Genomic DNA, 23,465 nt, shown 5'->3' with positions numbered 1-23,465 from the left:
ATTGTCGCCGAACAGCTGATTGAGCATCTCGACAATGGAAATATGTTACACCCCATGCAATTTGGCTTCCGACGCAAACACTCCACCGACACAGCATGTTGTTATTTCCTCGAGGTGATCAAATCCAGTCTGGAGAAGGGAGGGGTGGTTGGGGCCGTTTTTCTGGATCTACGTAAGGCATTCGACACTGTTAACCACTCAGTGCTGCTGACAAAACTGTGGAATTTCAATCTCGCCTCAAACACTATTAGTTGGCTTCAATCATACCTATCAGGCCGTTACCAGTGCGTAAGAATAAATGATAAACTTCATCGTTCAAATCCTGTACTACAGGGGTACCCCAGGGGGTCTATTCTGGGGCCATTGCTCTTCAGTTTGTACATCAATGACCTACCTTCCATCTGTGATGACGTGGAGATCTTGATGTACGCTGATGACACTGTTTTATATACACATGGTTCCAATGTTAATTCTGTAGCTGCTAAACTATCTGTGGCAATGAACAAAGCAACAGAGTGGATGAACAAGTCCTGCCTTACACTGAATACAGAGAAAACGGTCACAATGTATTTTTCAAACAAAAGAATTCAAAGTGCTCTCCCCAATATCTATGTGGATAGTTACATGATCAAAAATGTGGAAGAAGTTAAATACCTAGGTGTGATCTTGGACCCTATACTAAATTTTAAAAACCATGTTAAAAGGGTATGCCGTGTTTTAAAATTTAACATCGCTAATTTCCAGCACATCAGAAGCTCTTTATCACTGGAAGCAGCAAAATCGTATTTACAGGCAATGATTATATCGCATATATTGTACTGTATGTCATCATGGTCTCAAGCCAAACAAACCGTTTTAAACCCGCTTAGATCATTACATAATCAGGCCTTGAAAATCCTCGATAAAAAGCCTCGGCGGTACCACCACTGCAATATACTTGAAAAGTACAGTATACTAAGCTTTGACAACCTGATCAGGTATTCTGATATCCGTTTGGTTCACAAAATCCTTAATGATGCTGCCCCACCCCCTTTAAAAACATATGTACAGCTACGCTCTGAACTAACAAACAGAGCGTTGAGGTCTGTATCTAGGGGTGATTGCAATGTTCCCAAAAGAAAGTCTGCCTTCTCTCAATCTGCCTTTTCCTATAAAGCCATCAAAGAATGGAATGGGCTTCCAGACAATCTAAAGAACAATGCAGATTTTCACAGCTTCTCACGGGCAGTTAAAGACTGGCTTTTAGACCACCAGTCCTGCTCACACTAAAAGCACCAGACGGGTATCAAGACATCAGATGATACCCTTGTGGGTACCATTTGATGGCTTTTACACTGTATTGTGTTTTGTGTGTTATAAGAAAAGAAAAAGAAAAAAGAAAAAAAAAACTGTTGCACTCCATATATTTAGCACATTTAGCATAACATTGCAACTAACTAATTTTGCACACAAATTGGTAATTTGCACTTTATATATTGTACCTTCTTAGTAAACTGCCTTTTTATATTGTATTAACCGTCTTTGTTAATTGTCTTTGTTATGTAATTTTAACTCTGTTATGTACTTTTAATTGTGTAGGACTACAGATGGAAATTAGCATAGTGCTAAATCTGGTGCAGCCATCTTTTTAATGTAACTGCACATTGTCCTGATATAAATAAACTAAACAAACAAACTAATAGAACACTTGAATAAACTTATTTTCCATGCTTATTTTATTTACTCTATAAGCTATTCCACCCGAAAGTTTGTTACTATATAAAGCTGAACATGTTAGTTTATAAGACGGTGTGCAATATGTGACCCTGGACCACAAAACCAGTCTTATGGGTATTTTTTTTAAAATTGAGATTTATACATCATCTGAAAGCTGAATACATAATCTTTCCATTGATGTATGGTTTGTTAGGATAGGACAATATTTGGCCGAGATACAACTATTGAAAATCTGGAATCTGAGGGTACAGAAAAATCGAAATATTGAGAAAATCGCCTTTAAAGTTGTCCATTTCTATTGGCGATTGTGCTGCATCCATTCACAAAAATAAATGTTTTATATATTTAAGGTGGGAAATTTACAAAATATCTTCATGGAAAATGATCTTTACTTAATATCCTAATGATTTTTGGCATAAAAGAAAAATCTATAATTTTGACCCATACAATCTATTGCCACAAATATACCCGTGCAACATAAGACTGGTTTTGTGATCCAAGGTCACATATTATGTTTTTTTAAAAGTATTTAATAAGCTACTCAATCAAAATAGTAAACACAAGTACAAGCCAAGAATACATAGAATACTTAATTATACTTTTAAGTACATCTCGATCAACAAGTAGCCTATAGGCCAAATATACTTAGACTTTTCTGTTAGTATAAGTCAAGTACACTTAAGTGCAATTTGAAGTATATTTCTGAGAAGTATATAAAAAGTAGACTGAAAGTATACTTTCTTATTTTTAGTTTAAAAGAAGTATACTAATAGAACACTTGAATAAACTTCTTTTTTGTAAGGGCTGCCAGGGCCCAAAGGTCTTGTCCGCTGTGTCATACTGAAGACTAGAACTGCTGTTCTACAAAGACCCATCACTAAACTCTGCTTGCTCCTGGAAGATGAAGAATCAGCTTAAGAGTCTGACAATCCAATGTCAACATTCTATAGTCTGTTCAATATGCACGCTTTCACATATCCTGACAAACCTGTACATACCCTTGCGTGCTCACACACACCAGTTCATATTTACATACATGGACTTTTCAATTTCGCACCACATATACACCTCTTGGACTCTTCATCTCCTTCCCTATGGATTGTGCATTAAATGCATGTATGGCATAGACTATGGGGGGGTTTCATGGGGATGATATAAAAAAGAGAGAAGGAATTAAAATATGACAATGTATTGACATTGATAAATGGAATGCAATATAATTGTTTTGATAAATGCAATATGAGTTGACATTTGGTTTGGTATATTGAAAATATGGCAAGACTTGTATTAGTTATGTGTGTTTTGGCTCCATTTAAAATATTATGCTTAGTAATTGTTCTGCTTCTGGCATTAACAATTAGGGGCCAGGATGTAGGAGCCATATTTAGAATTTTGTGCACTACCAAAATCGATATTTGTTTAATTTACTTATTTCATATGTTTCTTTTGTTTCATATTTGGACTAATCTGTTCACGTGAATAGACTTGCTCCTCCTCCTTGACACGTCATTATGGCGCGAATGTGCAGGTCTTAAATGTGTATTAGAATTGTTGGTAGACAGGTTAGAGTGTGGAGAGCAACAGTTTTCTTCAAATCGCATGCTATGGTATCGATGCTCACAGCAATATTTGTTTTTTTGTTTTCTTGGAAAGTTGAATTTATTATTTTTTTTGGATTGAAAGTAAACCGGAGATTATGTTCAATAAACCGCGGCATTTGTTATGACTGCATCTTCGTGCGTGCTTTGTGGACATGTGAATCGGGAGAGACTCCTCCGCTAACCTCAAAAGGGCTAAAGAAAGTTTTAACAAGATTAGCCTCTACACTCACTGAGTGGTAAACGCGATTGTAATGTGTTGCAAAGACGCAAAAATTTAAGCTCGAAATTAAAGCTTCAAGCTCACTCCAGGAATGGTTACCTCTTGGGCACTGTTCAAGGGTGTTTCTATTTAGGACATTTGTGCTGCGGCGAGCTGCATCACCGCAAACATTTGCGACATATTATAGACTGGATTAGGGTTGCGCGATAATGCCCATTGTCATATCGTCCTATCGCCAGCCTGTAAGATCGCCGATACACGATAGTATCGGGGGGAGGGGCAATTTTTTTATTATTTATGTATTTGTTTGCTTATTTATAAGATCATTTATTTACTTATTAGTCTACTTTTTTTTTATTACACTTTTATTTAAATATTAACGTAATTAATTATCACGCGTCACGCGGAATGACACATGGGAAATGAGGACCGTCTATCATTCTGACAAGGAGGATGGAGTTGGTGGGAAAGAAAAATGCGACATCGCCTATTTGGCAATATTTCGGGTTTACACCAGATGAAAAAGGTGAGCCCGCTGATGTCACACAGGCAGTTTGAAAACTTTGTGATTCTTTTACCGGCACAACCTTCGAGCAAACCACAAACATGTATGTACATTTGCGTGGGGCACCACCCTGCTGAGGCTGCTAAACTAGCGCCAAGAGAAGGCGCGATTAGCAAAGATCAAAGTCAGCCATCAATCATCGGAGCTTTTGCAAAAAGCACAAAGTACAAAAGAAACAGTGAAAGGTGGGCTCAGTGCACTGCAGCTGTATCGAAGTACATTGCGAAGGAAATGGTCTCTTATCATACAGTCGAGAAAGCAAGCTTTAAAGACCTGCTCCAAACCTTTGATAAACAGTACGAGCTGCCAGGGCGCAAGTACTTCACCGAAACAGCTATCCCAAACTTGTACAATGAAACTAGGGACATCATTGCTAAAGATCTGAAAGCTGCTAACTTTGTTGCTTTGACCACAGACATGTGGTCAAGCATAAACATGACCCCCTATATGTCTGTGACAGTCGATTATATTTCGGAGGATTGGAAGCTAGAAGCAAAATGCCTGGAAACAACATTTATTCCGGAGAATCACACTGCAGAGGTACTGGCAGAGGCGCTGGCAGATGCCATGCAAGACTGGGACATAGAACAGAGTAAAATTTCATGCATTACAACTGACAACGGGGCCAATATTGTTGCGGCCATACGAGGGCTCGGATGTCCATGGCTGAACTGTTTTGGCCATAACTTGAATGTGGCAGTGAATTATTCACTACAAAAGGAGAAAACAAAAACTGATTGAGCTCTTGGAATCTGCCGCAATATTAACGCGGCATTTTCTCACAGCTGGAAGAGGCGACGAGAGCTCCGCAAGGCGCAGGAACAGCTAAATTTACCTCAACATATGCTGATAACGGTACATCAATTATTATATTTTATTTGCTTAATATTTATCTTGTGGCACAACCATCTTAGTGAAAAATAAGAAAAATGACATTTTTGTCAGACTAGAAATAATACTTGTAAATCAAATATAATATTATTTAATTATAATAAATGATCACAACATTAACGATCTACGCATAATTGTCATTTAATATGTTGTTATTGTAGGATTGTAAAACTCGTTGGGGATCAACATATGCCATGGTAGTAAAAATTCTGGAACAGCTTCCTGCCATCAAAAGGGTTTTTGCTGATGACAAGAGCCGTCGAACACTCCCAAACGTCACCTGGCAGGACATTGCTGTACTAGAGGCTGTCAGGGATGGGTTGAAGCCTGTCGCAGAATTTACTGATATATTATCAGCTGAAATTTCAGTCATATTGTTTTAAATCTGTAAGCAATGTAACTAAGATTGCATTAATTTAGTTCTTGGTTATGTAATTTATTTATTTATTTTTTGCTTTTTGTTTATTGAAACGTGTTTGGCTATTAGCGACAAGATAAACACTCTTTTATGTTAAATATGTTAAACAAGTTGGAGTTTGAAATAAACCTGCTTTTCATTTTCATAGCCGACTGATTATTGTGCATTTATTCTGAATCAGGGACGGACTGACAATCTGTGCGTTCTGGAAAAGTCCAGAACGGCCGTCCAACCGAGGGCCGTCGGCACAAAAAAAAAGTCTAATAAAGCAATATGAACAGCCAACAGCAGGGGGACTAATACGATCACTTATATATACGTGTAAAAAAAAGTCGGCCTACTAGCCACTGACTTAATAGTTTTATAAGGCTTACCTAGGTATTGCACTTTTAAATTTGCTTACATTATATTTGAATAGTTATAAGTTATAGTAGGCTATATAGCAGTGGTCTCCAACGTGGTGGCCGCGGGCACCTGGTGTCCCACGTGGTGCCTGTGAGTTGCCCGCTAAACACATTCTATAAATAATAGCCCCAACTTGCCAATAGCGATCCACTGTAAATCGAGGCTCCAGACGTGCCGGTGCAACTAAACATTTGCACTGTTGCCACTGAATTACCCAACTCTCTTTAATTTATACGCTGTCATTTGCGTTGCGTCTGATAAACATCAAATGGGAAACGCTCAAAAAGCGGAACGAAACTTGTTTGATCTGTGCGCGGCCAAAGCAACCAGGGCTGATCTCGATAACGCGAACATTAGCTACACAGAGCTGCGCGATCCACTGAGAAGCATTTCAATTCAGCGCAGAATTCTCTATCTCTATTATAAACCCACAGATTACTATGTGATTTAAGTTAGTTAAAAGACAGATGAAACAGCCCAAAAAACAGGCGAAACATTGTTCCAAGAACAAACCAGTTAGAAAACATTTCACTCCACAATTTCTGTAGTAAAACAAACTTTTTTTGGCAGAAATGTGCCTGTATATATTCATATTAAAAATGCTTTTATATATAGTCATGTTATTAAAGTTATTAAGTTGTTATTAAACGTAATGTTATTAAATGTAATGCAGTATTGTTTTTGTTTAGAAGTTATGGCAGTTTATTTATTTTGCATTTATATTAATACTAAATATTTGTTTTTGATAACACACACTATAGGTTTATAGAGAATTAAAAAAAAATATATACATATATATTTTCATAATTTTTCAGGAATTGTTTAAAACTGTCTGAACCAGAACCAGATCTCAAGATATTTTATTATTTTGCATATTATGGTGAAAAGTAAAAAATAAATAAAGTTAAAGGTAAAGTTAAAAAGCACCATGTTATATGTATAATACATATTTTTGAGTTTAACAAACAAGTAGCCCTTCTAGATTATTGTATCCCTTGAGGTAGCCCACAAAAAGGTTGGAGACCCCTGGTATATAGTAACTATATGTTTTATAATTACAAGTTTGTGTAATTTGGGGTTTCTGTGGGCAGTGACATTTCATTATTTGTATTTTATTTTCAATGCAGATGTAATGGCATTGTACACATTTATGTTATTTTTATTATATTTTTTATTTGAAGGCTAAGGCTTCATTAATAAACACAACCCCAATTATCATCATTGGTTTTGAGATGTTACTTGCTTGTCTGATAGGCTACAGTATGTGGCATAGTATCAGGACATCCTGGCTATAGTATCTGTCGCACACGGCTAGGGGCGAATGGCCGGATGATGGGCCTATTTGGGAGAAAGTCCAGGGCTGTTTTTTAGCCCCAGTCCGTCCCTGCTCTGAATACACATCATACATTTGCGGCTTGCAAGGAATATGACGATTTTTAAAAGAGAATCACTCCTCTTTGAAAACGTATTACAAGCGACTTTAAAACTAAATTTCCTTCATTCACAAATTATGTCAAGCCTGCTTGTTATAAAGAGACATCATTCTTGTACAGATGTTATTTTAGCCATGTTAAAAAAAACCCGGCAAAACTGCATTATTTTCGTTTTGTTTTAGTTGCATAAAGTGTAAACAACAACAAAAATAACATAACTATACAAGAACAAAAAAATTATATTATTACATAATTTTGTATATTAACACTGATCAATTTATGTATGATTTTTTTTTATATATTCCTCTGGTGGTTGAAGGTTACACGACGATGACAGTGTGAAACTATGCAAGGGCCACTGAATTGTACTTTGATAATAATAATTGCCTAAAAATAATTTTTCAAAAACAACTGTATTAAGCCGTATTATCGTCATTTTTATTAGCTATCGTCCATATGGCTGACTATCGTCGATATCGGCACAACCCTAGAATGGATGTGACTGAGCCATCTCTGGCTCATTCAGTGCTTGGTGTGGGAGAGTTGTGTGATTAGTCCTCCACACGTGTCATTCACTCATATTTTTGTATTTCAGAAAAACACCTTGTTGCTTTCTCATTATAGGGTATTATATTATAAATGCATGCATTATATTATAAATTAATTAAATTATTATATATATATATATATATATATATATATATATATATATATAAATCATAATTTAATTAATTTATAATATAATGCATGCATTTATAATATAATACCCTATAATGAGAAAGCAACAAGGTGTTTTTCTGAAATATATTATATTATATTATATTATATTATATTATATTATATATTATATTATATTATATATCCCCTCCTTGAACTGCCATCTTAACGTGGTGGAGGGGTTTGAGTACCCGAATGACCCTAGGAGCTATGTTGTCCAGGGCCATATGCCCCTGGTAGGGTCTCCCAAGGCAAACAGGTCCTAGGCGACGGGTCAGACTTAGAGCGGTTCAAAAACCCCTTATGAGAAAAATTAAACCGAGGACTGTGACGTTGCCCGGTATGGCGCAGCCAGGCCCGGGGTAGGGGCTCGTATGCGAGCGCCTGGTGGCCGGGCCTCCCCCCACGGGGGAGGGAGCGACGTGGGGCCGCCTTCCCGTGGGCTCACCACCTGCAGGAGGGACCGTAAGGGGCTGGTGCTGAGAGGATCGGGCGGCAGTCGAAGGCGGGGGCCTCGACAACCCGATCCCTGGACACGGAAGCTAGCTCCAGGGACGTGGAACGTCACCTCGCTGGCGGGGAAGGAGCCTGAGATTGTGCGTGAGGTTGAGAGGTTCCGACTAGAGATAGTCGGTATCACCTCTACGCACGGCTTGGGCTCTGGAACCACACTCCTCGAGAGAGGATGGACTCTTCACCACTCTGGAGTTGCCCATGGTGAGAGGCGGCGGGCTGGTGTGGGTTTGCTTAAAGCCCCCCAGCTCAGCCGCCATGTGTTGGAGTTGACCCCGGTGAACGAGAGGGTCGTTTCCCTGCGCCTACGGATCGGGGATAGGTCTCTCACTGTTGTGTGTGCCTACGGGCCAAACGGCAGTGCAGAGTACCCGGCCTTCTTGGGGTCTCTGGGAGGGGTGCTGGAAAGTGCTCCAACTGGGGACGCCGTCGTTCTACTGGGGGACTTCAATGCCCACGTGGGCAGCGACAGTGACACCTGGAGGGGCGTGATTGGGAGGAACGGCCCCCCGATCTGAACCCGAGCGGTGTTCAGTTATTGGACTTCTGTGCTAGTTACAGTTTGTCCATAACGAACACCATGTTCAAGCATAAGGGTGTCCATCAGTGCACGTGGCACCAGGACACCCTAGGCCGTAGGTCGATGATCGACTTTGTGGTCGTTTCATCTGACCTGCGGCCGTATGTCTTGGACACTCGGGTAAAGAGAGGGGCTGATCACCACCTGGTGGTGAGTTGGATCCGATGGCGGGGGAGGAAGCTGGACAGACCCAAGCGTACTGTGAGGGTATGCTGGGAACGTTTGGCCGAGTCTCCTGTCAGAGAGATCTTCAACTCCCACCTCCGGCGGAGCTTTGACCGGATCCCGAGGGAGGCTGGAGATATTGAGTCCGAATGGACCATGTTCTCCACCTCCATTGTCGAAGCGGCCGCTCAGAGCTGTGGCCGTAAGGTCTCCGGTGCCTGTCGGGCGGCAATCCCCGAACCCGGTGGTGGACACCGGAAGTAAGGGATGCCGTCAAGCTGAAGAAGGAGTCCTATGGTTGGCTTGCGGGACTCCTGAGGGAGCTGACGGGTACCGGCAGGCCAAGCGAACTGCAGCCCAGGTGGTTGTGGAGGCAAAAACTCGGGCCTGGGAGGAGTTCGGTGAGGCCATGGAGGAGGACTATTGGCTGGCCTTCGAAGAGATTCTGGCAAACCATCCGGCGCCTCAGGAGAGGGAAGCAGTGCCCTACCAACGTTGTCCACAGTAGAGGTGGGGAGCTGTTGACCTCAACTTGGGATGTCGTTGGACGGTGGAAGGAATACTTCGAGGATCTTCTCAATCCCGCCGTCACGTCTTCCATTGAGGAAGCAGAGGCTGAGGGCTCAGAGGTGGACTCGTCCATCACCCAAGCTGAAGTCACCGAGGTAGTCAAGAAACTCCTCGGTGGCAAGGCACCGGGGGTGGATGAGATCCGCCCTGAGTACTTCAAGTCTCTGGATGTTGTGGGGCTGTCTTGGCTGACACGCCTCTGCAGCATCGCGTGGCGGTCGGGGACAGTGCCTCTGGGATGGCGGTCCCTCTTTTTAAGAAGGGGGACCGGAGGGTGAGTTCCAACTACAGGGGGAAAATCACACTTCTCAGCCTCCCTGGGAAAGTCTATGCCAGGGTACTGGAGAGGAGAATACGGCCAATAGTAGAACCTCGGATTCAGGAGGAACAGTGTGGTTTTCGTCTAGGCCGTGGAACACTGGACCAGCTCTATTCCCTCTACAGCAGTGGTTCCCAATCCTGGTCCTGGGGACCCACAGCTCTGCACAGTTTGCATGTCTCCCTCATTTAACACACCTGATTTAGATCATCATCTCGTTAGGATAGAGCTCTGAACTGAACTGGGTGTGTCAGATAAAGGAGACATACAAACTGTGCAGAGCTGTGGGTCCCCCAGGACCAGGATTGGGAACCACTGCTCTACAGGGTGCTGGAGGGTTCATGGGAGTTTGCCCAACCAGTCCACATGTGCTTTGTGGATTTGGAGAAGGCATTCGACTGTCCCTCGCGGCAGCCTGTGGAGGGTGCTCCGGGAGTATGGGGTCCGGGATCCTTTACTAAGGGCTGTCCGGTCCCTGTACGACCGAAGCAGGAGCTTGGTTCGCATTGCCGGCAGTAAGTCAGACTTGTTCCCGGTGCATGTTGGATTCCGGCAGGGCTGCCCTTTGTCGCCGGTTCTGTGCATAATTTTTATGGACAGAATTTCTAGGGTGTCAGGTTTGGTGACAACACGATTTTGTCTCTGCTCTTTGCAGATGATGTTGTCGTGTTGGCCTCATCAAACCAGGACCTTCAGCATGCACTGGGACGGTTTGCAGTCGAGTGTGAAGCGGCTGGGATTGAGAATCAGCACCTCCAAATCCAAGGCCATGGTCCTCAGTCGGAAAAGGGTGGCTTGCCCACTTCAGGTTGGTGGAGAGTTCCTGCCTCAAGTGGAGGAGTTTAAGTATCTTGGGGTTTTGTTCACGAGTGAGGGAAGGATGGAACGGGAGATTGACAGACGGATCGGTGCAGCTTCTGCAGTAATGCGGTCGATGTACCGGTCTGTCATGGTGAAGAAAGAGCTGAGCCGCAAGGCGAAGCTCTCGATTTACCGGTCAATCTACGTTCCTACTCTCACCTATGGTCATGAGCTTTGGGTCGTGACCGAAAGGACAAGATCCCGGATACAGGTGGCCGAAATGAGCTTTCTCCGCAGGGTGGCTGGGCGATCCCTTAGAGATAGGGTGAGAAGCTCGGTCACTCGGGAGGAGCTCAGAGTAGAGCCGCTGCTCCTCCACATCGAGAGGGGTCAGCTGAGGTGGCTCGGGCATCTGCTCCGGATGCCTCCTGGACGCCTTCCCGGGAAGGTGTTCCGGGCGCGTCCCACTGGGAGGAGACCCCGGGGAAGACCTAGGACATGCTGGAGAGACTATGTCTCCCGGCTGGCCTGGGAACGCCTTGGTGTCCCCCCCGGAAGAGCTGGAGGATGTGTCTAGGGAAAGGGAAGTCTGGGCATCTCTGCTTAGACTGCTGCCCCCTCAACCCGGCCCCGGATAAGCGGAAGATGGATGGATATAGATATATATATATATATATATATATACACTAATAATAAATATATATAAATATATATTATAATATAATAGAATGAAAATGATAAATGTTATAGGTTACAGATAGCTTTTTCCAGGTATTATAATTACTTTTTAGATATCTGGATCATCTGTAGAGGCTTAATTATGCTAACTGGAAGGCTAGTTCACAGAATATTGCAATAGTCAATAACATCAGTCCAGGGTGGAAACTTTATAGCAGAAATGTTTGAGCGAATGCATACAGTAAACATGAGAATTAATTTTTTAAACCTTTTGAACTTTTATGGAACCTTTAAAAGTTCAAATTTGGATTCTCTTGATACTCAGCACTCTTGTGATGCAAATAATAAGCTTTAATGTAATCATACAGATCAGATATTAGTGTTGTAATAAGTGTATCTTGTTGGGAAAAAAAAACAAAGGCTAATTATTTGCTAAAATAAACCGGTTTATTAAGAAAGGTACTTTTACAATAAACATTCATATTATATGACTTCAGCAAATGCTCCTTTCAAGTGTTAAAGATTCATTCTTCTTTGGCCTGGGAAAGAAGGAAGAGTTAAATATTAGTCTTAACAAAAATGTTCTTCACTTTACATAATGAAGAGAATACAGAATGTCATATAGGATATGTAAAATCAGCAAAATGCAATTATTATAGTTCCACTACATCTTCTAAGAGGTAATTCATGTATTTGGATAAACAAGTTGAATAAATAATGCAAAAAAAAAAACTCATCTACTTAGTCTAACCTTTCCAGTATCACGGCTCTTGGCTCTGAGCTTGTTGACCTGAGACTCAGAAATGTCAGCACGCTCCTCAGCCTCCTCAAGCTCATGCTGCACCTTCCTCAACTTGGACAGGTGAATATTGCCTTGCTCCTCCTAAAGTTTATATATATATATAAATATGTTCTTCATATATATATATATGGTTAATGTATCACGTTTCATCAAATTAGTTTCATATAAATAATTACAGTGTCAAAATGTTCTATTGGATTTACATACCGCCTCTTCAGCCTGCCTCTTGTAGACTTTGACCTTCAGCTGCAGTTTGTCAACCAAATCCTGGAGTCTGGTGATGTTCTTCTTGTCCTCTTCAGTCTTCAAAAAAAAAAAAAACATGTTTACAAAATTAAGCATTGATCCTTTACTAAAAATAGGCATTGTCAGTCCATACAACTATTATACAGACTCTTTTGTCTGAACAAACTTGTGAGGAATATGGTCATACCTGATAAGTGAGCTCTTTCACTCTCCTCTCATATTTGCGGACACCTTTAACAGCATCAGCTCCTCGTCTCTGCTCAGCTTCAACTTCAGCCTCAAGCTCACGGACCTAAAGAACATATTTTTATTCAAACCAATCGTAATAACATACTTCACCTTGCCCATATCATAACTATAAAGAGGCTTACTCTGGACTCCAACTTCTGGAGTTGTTTCTTTCCTCCTTTCATAGCCAGATTCTCAGCCTCATCCAGACGGTGCTGCAGGTCCTTCACTGTGACCTCCAGATTCTTCTTCATCCTCTCAAGGTGAGAACTGGTGTCCTGCTCCTTCTTCAGCTCTTCTGCCATCATTGCAGCCTTTTGCATTAATACAGAAAGTCATTAGATCCACATTTTTTACGTAAAATTTACAGAAGCGTCTTATGCAACATTTGGCAGCTACTCTCTCTCACATCAGTGATGGCCTTCTTGGCCTTTTCCTCTGCATTTCTGGCTTCCTGTACAGTGTCATCAACTTCACTCTGGACCTGAACAAGGTCAGCCTCAAGCTTCTTCTTGGTGTTCAGGAGACTTGTGTTCTACAAAATGGAAAGCAAAAGTTTGAACATTTTGAATGATGCTCTCAATTCCCTTAATTTCAGGGAAACAATATGCCCTTACCTGAGAGTGCAGCAGCCCAGCACGCTCACTGATATCCACTAGCTCTTGTTCAGCCACTTTGCGGCCTCTCTCTGTCTGCTCCAGAACAGCTCTCAGCTCCTCAATCTCAGACTGCATCAGAGTGTTTCTGCGCTCCACCATGGCCACCTGCTCCTTCATGTCTTCCTGTCCTCTCTGGGCATCATCAAGGTGCAGTTGGGCATCCTGAACATAACAATAGCTGCAGAATGAGCTTTCGATGTGATTTCTGCTAGGCTGTACTTACCATATGTTAGATTATTAAAAAAAATATAGGAATACATCCCAAAGTCAAAAAGAAGAATTCCTATGCATACCTTGAGTTGTCCCTGAACATTCCTGAGCTGTTTCTGGGCCTCAGCAGCCTGGCGATTGGCGTGACTCAGCTGAATCTCCATCTCATTAAGGTCTCCCTCCATCTTCTTCTTGATTCTCAAGGCATCATTCCTGCTCCTGACTTCAGAGTCCAGAGTGCCCTGCATGGATTCAATGACTCTCTGGCTGTTCCTCTTGATCTGTTCCATCTCCTCATCCTTCTCTGCAAGCTTCCTATCAATCTCTCCCTTGATCTGGTTTAGCTCAAGCTGGACTCGAAGAATCTTGGACTCCTCATGCTCCAGTGTACCCTATGAAAAATAAAACATTTAAATATAAGAATGAAAATACACACAGTGTATTGATGAATACCACACTGTATGGTGGTTCTAGCAAGAATTCCATATTGATCTCCAGATACTCACTTCAGCCTCTTCCAGGGCGGTCTGAATCTCTGACTTCTCAGTCTCCACTGTCTTCTTGGCCTTTTCCAGCTCATGGATGCTCTTACCAGTCTCACCTAACTGCTCTGTCAGATCTGAAATCTCCTCTATAGAGAGAAAAACATATAATATGTATCATAATGCACATTCATTAATAATATGTGCTTACTTTTTAATACTCACTGAGAATTAGAACATTTAAAGGGATAGTTCACCCAAAAATGAAAATGTTATCATTAATTAATTACTCACCCTCATGTCATTACAAACCTGTAAGACTTTTGTTCATCTTTGGAACACAAATGAAGATCTTTTTTGATGAAATTTGAAAGCTTTCTGTCCCTCCATAGACAGCTACACAATTGATTATTTGACGCTTCAAAAAGGTTATAAAAAGATCATAAAACTAATCCATATGAATTGAGCTCTCAGATTTCATAAAAAAGATCTTAATTTGTGTTCCGAATATGAACAAAAGTCTCATGAGTTTGGAACAACATGAGGGTCAGTAATTAGTAAAAGAATTTTCATTTTGGGTGAACAATCCCTTTAAGTTTTTTTCCTAATTTAACGGCTTCATTCTTACGCTGCAGATTCTTGTTCTCTCTCTTGAGGGTCTCCAGCTGATCCAGGCTCTCCTCATAGGAGTTCTTCATCTTGAACAGTTCAGTGCTGAGTGAACGAGACTCTTTCTGGGCACCTTCCAGCTCGGCCTGACCTTCCTCATATTTCTGCTTCCATTCTGCCAGGACCTTTGGTGGAGATATTTTAGGATAGAGTTTTTTTAAAAATGTTGAAAAAAGCCCATTCCAGCAATACTTTACAAAGAGAATATAATATAATATGACTAAAACTGTTTACCTTGTCGAAGTTCCTCTGCTTCTTGTCAAGGTTGGCAGCCAAACCATTGGCTCTCTCCACGTCAATCATGAGGTCCTCCACCTCACCCTGGAGTCTCTGTTTGGTCTTCTCCAGAGATGCACATTTGGAGTTCACGGCCTCAACTTGTTCCTCTGCCTCTTGAAGACGCTGAGCCAGCTTCTTCCTGTTGAGTAATACACATTATTTTGAATTCTAATCTATAAAATAGCTGTGAGAGTTAGGAATATTATACAATAATATACATACTTGGACTCTTCAAGCTCCTCCGTGCGCTGGATGGCATCAGTTTCATATTTGGTTCTCCACTGAGCAACCTCACTGTTGGCCTTTGACATTCCCCGCTGCAGCTCAGCCTTTGCCTCCTGCTCTTCCTCAAACTGCTCACGGAGCAGGTCACAGTCATGACGGGCTGATTGCACAGCATGGGCCAGTGCGTTCTTAGCCTAAGGGACAAAGTCACATAATATTATTGTATTCTTGTCTCTACAGTAAAGTAATTCATTAATTGATTATGCTGCATTACCTTAACCTCCTCTTCAATAAGCCTCTTAAGCTCCTCAATTTGCTGAGTGAAAGCTTGTTTGCCTCTGGTGAGCTGAGAAACCAGAGCCTCCTTCTCCTCCAGCTGACGGCCAAACTCACCTGTATAGATTTAGATTCACTGTGTCAGTAACTGATAGAGACAGCACAATCTATCAAAACAAACTCCTTGAAAGCAGAATGTAAATAAGTGTGTTTTCATCTGATAAGTGCTATAAAATTCAGTGCTATATATAATCTTAATACACCACACTCAGTTACTGTTGGAATACTATTAATTTATTCATGATTTTCATTAGTTACCATTTTCAGTTTGAAGTCTTGCTCTTTGAGCACTGAGGTCATTTAACTGGCGAATGTTCTCATCATTCTTTGATTTTATTTCACTAAGTTGGTCCTCAAGTGTGCGGCACATCTTCTCAAGATTAGCCTGCAAATACAAAAGTCATTAGATAATTGAAAAACTTCAACATGTTATGTATTCTTTAAACATAAAATGTCCTACTTTTCCTTTGGCAACAGCTTCCATGTTGCTGGAAAGATCGTCAATCTCCATTTTGAATTCGCTCTTCTCTTTCTCAAGCTTCTGCTTGACACGCTGCAGGTTGTCGATTTGCTCTCCCAGCTCGGCCACACTGTCTGCCTGCTTCTTGCGGAGGGCAGCAGCAGTAGCTTCATGCTGGAGGGTGGACTCTTCAAGATCACGACGCAGCTTCTGGAATTCAGCTTCACGCTTCTTATTCATCTCGATCTGAGCAGCAGTGGCTCCTCCAGCCTCCTCAAGCCTCTCACTGATCTCCTCAAGTTCCCTGGAGAGATCAGCTCTCTGTTTCTCAACCTTGGCACGAGCAGCACGCTCAGCCTCGATCTCTTCCTCCAGTTCCTCAATTCGGGCCTATGGTGGTAAGTAGTTAATTAGATTTTTGGTTATCTTTATTTTATTATAATGATGTAATGTTTTAAAAAAAAAAAAAACTCTAAATACCTGAAGCTCCTTGATTTTCTTCTGGAGTTGAGCACCTAGAGATTGTTCATCTTCAATCTTGCTGAGCAGCTGACTTATTTCAAAGTCTTTCCTGTTCAACAAGTAGTTGTTAAAAAATAATAATAACACAACAATAAAATATTTCAATGTTTTCAAAGATTTTCTGCTTTAATTACTTTTTTATTTTCTCATCAGATTGCTGCTTGTCATTCTCTAGGTCCATGATGGACTCTTGGGATAATTTCAGGTCTCCTTCAAGCTTTCTCTTGGTTCTCTCCAGGTCCATGCGGAGCTTCTTCTCTTGTTCAAGGGAACCCTCAAGCTACAGGACAATGATATATATAAAATATGTGTACTGCAGAAAACAGTTGATTTGATGAATTAATATAATTAATTTACATCATCAACTCACATCATCAACTTGCTGCTCAAGCTTTGTCTTGGATTTGGTCAGGGTGTTGACTTTGTCCTCCTCGGCCTGAAGATCATCCAGTGTCTGCTGATGTGCCTCTTGAAGGGCTTTCTTCTCCTTCGTAACCTTAGCAATGCTCTCATCCTGAGCTGCCATTTCCTCAGTCAAGTTCTTGACCTGTAGGATTTTTTGTTCCAAATAAGCTTAAATATTACAATTCATATTCTATATCAATATATAAAACAGAGATTCAATTTAATCTTAAACCAACTCAATCTCTGACCTTATTCTCAGTGGCATGTTTCTCCTTCTCCACTTTAGCCAAGGTGAGCTCCAAGTCATCAATGTCTTTCTTCAGCTCAGAGCACTCATCCTCCAGTTTCCTCTTCTTGGCTGTCAGTTCAGCATTGATTTCTTCCTCATCCTCCAGTCTCTCAGTTGTCTCTTTAAGTTTAGCTTCAAGCTGGATTTTGCTTTTAATCAGACCCTCACACCTCTCCTCAGCATCTGAGAGATTCTCAGAGTCCTGTTTGTAAAATAGATTGCCATTTCGTTGGAAACAACCTTGCTCATTTTTTAATGTAGCCAAAATTCAGTTAATTATAAAATATACTCACAGATGCAACTTGCAGCTGCAGATCATTTTTCTCTTGCAACAGTGCTACCATCTTCTCTTCAAGCTCCTTCTTTTTGGCTTCAGCCTTAACCAAAGCCTCTTTGCATTTTGCATAGTCCTCTTTCATGTTTGCCAGCTCCTTCTCAGTCTCTGCACTCTGAAGAAGAGGCTTAATCTTGTAATAAACCTTCATCCATGGCCAGTGTTTGACATTCATGAATGAACGGATGTTGTATTGGATGGTGTAAATCGACTCCCTGTGAATAATTCATCATTAAATGGCATAATCATCATTTAGTTTGCACAGTTATCATTGATGTCATCTTTACTCATGACAATAATCACCTCCTCTCCATCATTTTCACATACTCCCTCCTCATCAGGTAACCACGGCAGAGAGCCTGAGTCATTGTGACCAGAGTAGCCAGTTTTTCATCACGCATCTCCTCAAGAACACCCAAAAGACCAGCTTTGAAGAACACCTGAATTTATGTAAAACAGTAAATCTAAATATATTGATTTAAACTGTATAAGCTAAATGACCATGATCACTGAATCTTTGGAATTTGTAAAGCTAAATAGTGAACCTTTGTATGTCCAAATCTGTAGTCGTCATGATTAATGTCGATGGATCCCAGGAGTTTCTCACTGGCCTTCTTGTTATCCATAAACTGTCCATCTGGGATAACACCGGCATTCAGCACCTTGTATCTGTGGAAAATGTATCAAAATACTTCATATCTTTTAATTAGGAGCCTCCTAGGAAATGTTGTTTTCATGTGGTCCCATTTACCTCTGCTTAAAGTCACCATATTGGATTCTGCTGGGGAAGCCCTTTGTGCAGATTCTGATGCCCTCCAGAACACCGTTACACCTCAGCTGGTGGATAACCAGGAAGTTCTCCATGAGACCTAAAACGAACAGTTTACACCATGAACTTGGTAAATTAACTTCATATATATTGAGAACCAAAATATCTGTACGTTTTTTATTTATTATATATATATATATATACACACACTTTACCTGGAGTCTTGGACTCATTAGGAATCAGGCAACGCACAAAGTGAGGGTGAGTGCTCCTCAAGTTGGTCATGAGTTTGCCCAAGTTCTCCTGTGGAGAATAGAAAAAGGTTGGCATGCTTTGTATTTCTTTTTTTTTCTAAAATGAAGCAATAATACTGTGATGTCATCTCTATACATACCCTAAACTGGGAGGACACAGTCTGCATGGAGCCACCCTTCTTCTTGCCTCCCTTTTTAGTAGTATCTATTGAGATAAAAATACAAAGGAAACTAGAAGTTGCAAAATAAATGCAAAAACAAGAAAGAAGTTTAAAACTGAGTCAAAGTTTTGTTAAATAGATTTTTTTCTTTACCCTCAACAACAGGTGGGTAGAGAGCAGCCAGCAGTTTGACAGAAGACTTCTGGTACAGCTGCAGAACAGAATCATTCAGTGGATCCTTGTTCTTGTCCAACCAGCCAGTGATATTGTAGTCCACAGTTCCAGCGTAGTGAACCAGGGAGAAGTGGGCTTCAGCCTTGCCTTTGGCAGGCTTTGGTTTCTCGAAAGCTTTGTTCTTGCCAAGATGCTGATCATATAGCTTGTTCTTGAAGGAAGTGTCTGAAGCCTTGGGGAACATGCACTCCTCTTCAAGGATGGAGAAAATACCCATGGGCTGTTTATAAAAGAATGTTGTTTATTATCAAAAATAGGAGATTCTGAGAATAGGATCAATGGAAATGAATAAATTCATAAATCATTGATAACCTTCTCAATGAGCTCAATGCAAGAAGCCAAGTCCATGCCGAAGTCAATGAACTCCCAAACAATGCCCTCCTTCTTGTACTCCTCTTGCTCCAGCACAAACATGGTGTGGTTGAAAAACTGTTGCAGTTTCTCATTGGTGAAGTTGATGCACAGCTGCTCCATGCTATTGTACTGGAGGACAAAAAAAATGACAGAAACATTTACTACCTTCTGAATATCATTCATTTTGACATAAAAAGAGAAAAGAATCATTCTTACATCAAAGATCTCAAAGCCAGCAATATCCAGTACACCAATGTAGAAATTTCTTTGTTGTTTTGTGTCCAACATCTGGTTGATACGAATGACCATCCACAAGAACATCCTTTCATAGATAGATTTGGCCAAGGCGCTAACAGAGTTGTACACCTGTAAGTAGAATAGAATGGATATTTTATTCTGCTTCTGCAATTAGCCAGAATTTTAGGTTAAACACATAGGCTATGTATTAATGTTACTATACCTGTGGTACGGTCTGGCCTTTGGTCACATACTCATTTCCGACCTTGACTCTGGGGTAGCACAAACCCTTCAGCATATCAGCAGAGTTCAAACCCAGAAGGTAGGCGATTTTGTCAGCCTCTGTTAAATACATTTTTAATTAAATTATCTTTGCTCTATAGAGTATTTTATGTAAAATTATAATAAATCAGGCTTAAGTACTTTCCCTTTCATTTTTAGATTTATTGATATGCATGCAACTTCTAGTTTATATCTATACTAAACATTTTATACACAGTTTCTGTTGTCAGCAAAGTCGGTGCAATGGTTACGATTTCAAAGCCCAGGATAACACAAGTCTCACCCTCTGTGCCATCAGGCTCAGCCTGCTCCTCACGCTGCTTCTGCTTGAACTTCATGTTACCATGATGAAGCACCGCTCCAGTGAACTTGTAGATGCACATTTTCTCCTCACTTGTGAAACCAAGAATGTCAATAGCATCCTGTAAATTACAGAGAATAATGAAATATATAATTTGCCATATTTAAATAGAATATGTCAATATTCAAATAGCAATGACTCACATCAGTAGCATCCAGCTCAGCTTTATCATCAATGCTGGCCACTGCGATCTGACCCTGACTGCACATGGGGAAGTCATAGGGGTTGGTGGTGATGAGCGACATTTCTGTAAAATACACTGCATTTATGAAAGAGCATCTTACAATATTATCTGAAACATTGAATTAATGAAATGTGCACCTACCAATAATCTCAGGCTTATGGTTGGTCATCATCTGGAAGAAGATGTGGTAGCCTCTCTCATCTGGAAGCTGGAATGACACTCGAGACTTCTCCAGCAGATCTGTTGAGAGAATGTACTTGAGTCACAATCATCTGAAGAGTGACAGACAAAGACAACTGTTCAGGATGGATCAATTAAATCATGTCCACCTACATGTCTCAATGTCAGCACTAGCCAGTTTTCCAGTGGCGCCGAAATGAATTCTGATGAATTTACCCTGTTTAAATCATAATAGTATAATAACAAATTATTATTATAATCTCTTTATAGAAAACTATGTACAGTAAAATTGAATACAACTGACCATCTGTACTGTAAATAAACAGTGGTTAACTTACAAAACGAGAGGAGTTGTCATTTCTCACAGTCTTAGCATTACCATAAGCCTCAAGCAGAGGGTTGGCAGCAATGATCTGGTCCTCAAGAGAGCCCTGTGATGTTTGAAGGGTTTTCATTTATTTTCAATTGTTTTTCTATTTCATGACTAAACACAATTTATAGGCATTTCACTAATTCACATATCGTATAGTTTGTGAGATGAGTGTAAATCATCATCTTTTAAAATATTATATATGACATAGTTTTGTATCTCATACCTTTATTTTACTGGACTCTTTCTTGACACCTGACACTGCAACTGTGGCAAAGTATTGGATGACACGTTTCGTGTTCACAGTCTTTCCAGCACCAGATTCTCCACTGGTTTATAAGAGATTAGAAGACAGATGTTTGAAAGACATGTAGACTTTTCAAAGTATATTCAATCTTTGTTCAATCTTAAATTCTATTTTGTAAATATCTCCATAAATTTTCCATCCATGTTATACTTAAAATTTTTGTCATAGTCTGAAATTAAATGAAAATACTTACGTAATCAGGACAGACTGGTTTTCTCTATCTGTTGATTGAAATTTGTAAAATATCCAGTAAATATTTATTATATTAGCAGCAACATCTACTTCATCTTAATTAATTCTGTAGAATTTAATCCCATAATGTCTTACCACACTGCATGAACTGATATGCGTTGTCAGAGACAGAGAAGATGTGTGGTGGAGCCTCCATACGCTTTTTGCCTCTGTAGGCAGACACCACTTCTGCATCATACACTGGGAGCCACTTGTAGGGGTTCACAGTTGCGCAGAAGAGTCCAGAGTATGTCTGAAATGAGCAGAGACATGGCCAGAGTCCAACAACACAGAGAAAATTTACTTAAATGCTTTTTATGTTGTTTCAGAACTTACGTAGATCATCCATGCAGCATAACGCTCTTTGAGGTTATACAGCACAGAGGCTTCATTGAGATGGGTCATCATGGCCATGTCCTCAATCTTGTCATACTTGGGAGGATTCATTGGGTAGACATCTTCTTCCTTAGCAACTCTCTCCTATAAATTTGATCAATTAGATATTAGATATAAAAGAAAACAAAACAATGTAATAAGTAATTTAATGAGCATCTACATGAAATGGAAATTCAAATGTACCTCCTTAGTGTCAAGCAAAACAACTGTGACTTTGCCCCCGTCTTTGCTCTTGATTGTTCCCTTGAGGTACAACTCTTTGGGATCAACCACATAGCAGGCAGTCTTGGCATCAAACGGTTTGGCCTGAGCCTCCATTCTCTCCCTCTCAGGCTTACGAAGGTAAATGGCAGCTTTGCCATAAATCTCCATCTCCGCGTCTGTACTCATGATGGCGGCTTACTAAATAGAGAAAATATCAACTTATCCATTACAAATTTCATAAATATTCAACAAAGGCAAGACACACAAAATATAAAACACATGAATTGTGTTAGCAAAGAGGCATATTCCTAAGTGTAGGCTTACACATAATACAGACACATAAAACAATACTAGATAAACATTTAAATAGCAGGCAAGAAGCAGGTAAGGGGCCCATTAATGAAATGATGAAATTGAAATGCTAGTGTCAGGGGATGGCACATAAAGTACAATATGAATTGTGGCAAATATGAAGTTTCAGGACAATACAGAGATTTTCACTGCCGACTATGAGTCTCACTTGTGGTCTCTCTGCCGGAGTGCATCCTCCTGCTACGAGTATGTATGAAACAGACAAATATTTCCTGACAAATATTAAGAAATTTCTGTCACAGATTTGGTTTCATTATATTAACTTTTCTAATGATTTATATTTATGCAAATCTCGTGATGGATTATTATAGCAACACTGCATCCCAAGTTTGAATTTAATCAGACCATCAGTTCTGTAGTTTGAACCAATTTCATGTTTTGCTCTATTATAGCATCATCAATTGGCCCTTTCCCACTTCTTTTTCTGTTTCCTCAGACTGAGTCTGCACATAAATGTGTCAAATGTCCTCTGCATTTGGGCCAAATTTGTATAACTTTCCCACAAGGGGTTCTATGGGCTCTCATAGACTCAAAAGTGGTAGAAGAAAAACAGAATACAATACAACACAATAAAAGCGAATACAATAGTTGGTATATTTGCCACCAAAATAAAGGTTTAATGGGACCCCTTCCTTAAATTCATCTTACTAATAAATTAAACACATTTATTTGTAAATAAATTACATAGGTTTTTAAAAAAAGCATGCTTCACCAGTTTTCATCTATAATACAGACTATAACAACTGTTTTCTTCTGCCCTAATCCACACACTGAATCATAAACTCACTTGCCTTTTGTCCTTGAGACCAGATGAAATGTTAACTTTTTTAA

At 40.4% G+C, this 23,465-nt stretch overlaps 1 protein-coding gene across 2 annotated transcripts; it reads right to left on the bottom strand.

Annotated features, from left to right (window-relative positions):
- Nucleotides 1–12,037: 12,037 nt before the first annotated feature.
- LOC309499408 (myosin heavy chain, fast skeletal muscle-like) lies at nt 12,038–23,465 on the bottom strand. 2 transcript variants are annotated; one of them, XM_082170640.1, is made up of 40 exons: nt 23,422–23,465; nt 22,242–22,456; nt 21,999–22,142; nt 21,759–21,915; nt 21,625–21,652; nt 21,351–21,453; nt 21,093–21,185; nt 20,908–20,971; nt 20,716–20,814; nt 20,534–20,637; nt 20,313–20,451; nt 19,971–20,089; nt 19,727–19,876; nt 19,469–19,639; nt 19,076–19,376; nt 18,902–18,966; nt 18,723–18,810; nt 18,490–18,607; nt 18,284–18,407; nt 18,042–18,178; nt 17,698–17,953; nt 17,364–17,606; nt 17,081–17,257; nt 16,845–16,990; nt 16,669–16,759; nt 16,189–16,578; nt 15,987–16,113; nt 15,667–15,785; nt 15,390–15,586; nt 15,123–15,306; nt 14,848–15,013; nt 14,244–14,368; nt 13,821–14,129; nt 13,486–13,689; nt 13,278–13,403; nt 13,012–13,182; nt 12,828–12,932; nt 12,602–12,697; nt 12,344–12,475; nt 12,038–12,131 (listed from the first exon to the last, which is right to left on the bottom strand). In XM_082170640.1, the coding sequence occupies exons 2-40, from the start codon at nt 22,446–22,448 to the stop codon at nt 12,117–12,119; spliced, it is 5,790 nt and encodes a 1,929-aa protein (XP_082026766.1). In that variant the 5' UTR covers nt 22,449–22,456; nt 23,422–23,465; the 3' UTR covers nt 12,038–12,116. The 2 variants fall into 2 exon arrangements, with proteins under 2 accessions (XP_082026766.1, XP_082026765.1); XM_082170639.1 differs by lacking the exons at nt 21,999–22,142; nt 22,242–22,456; nt 23,422–23,465 and having other exon boundaries at nt 21,759–21,909.

Source organism: Leuciscus leuciscus, assembly GCF_965113295.1.
Source record: "Leuciscus leuciscus genome assembly, chromosome: 5".
Taxonomy (NCBI): Eukaryota; Metazoa; Chordata; class Actinopteri; order Cypriniformes; family Leuciscidae; genus Leuciscus; species Leuciscus leuciscus.
Note: the sequence above shows the minus strand (reverse complement) of the source record. Positions and strands in the feature narration are given on the sequence as shown.

Bases quoted from the DNA above. Each gene is read 5' to 3' on its own strand.
- LOC309499408 (XM_082170640.1), bottom strand. From the start codon at position 22,448: ATGAGTACAGACGCGGAGATGGAGATTTATGGCAAAGCTGCCATTTAC. The intron at 18,408-18,489 runs GTAAATGGGACC...CATTTTCCACAG, and splicing joins TATGGTGACTTTAAGCAGAG to ATACAAGGTGCTGAATGCCG. The intron at 17,954-18,041 runs GTGATTATTGTC...AATTATTCACAG, and splicing joins GTGAAAATGATGGAGAGGAG to GGAGTCGATTTACACCATCC.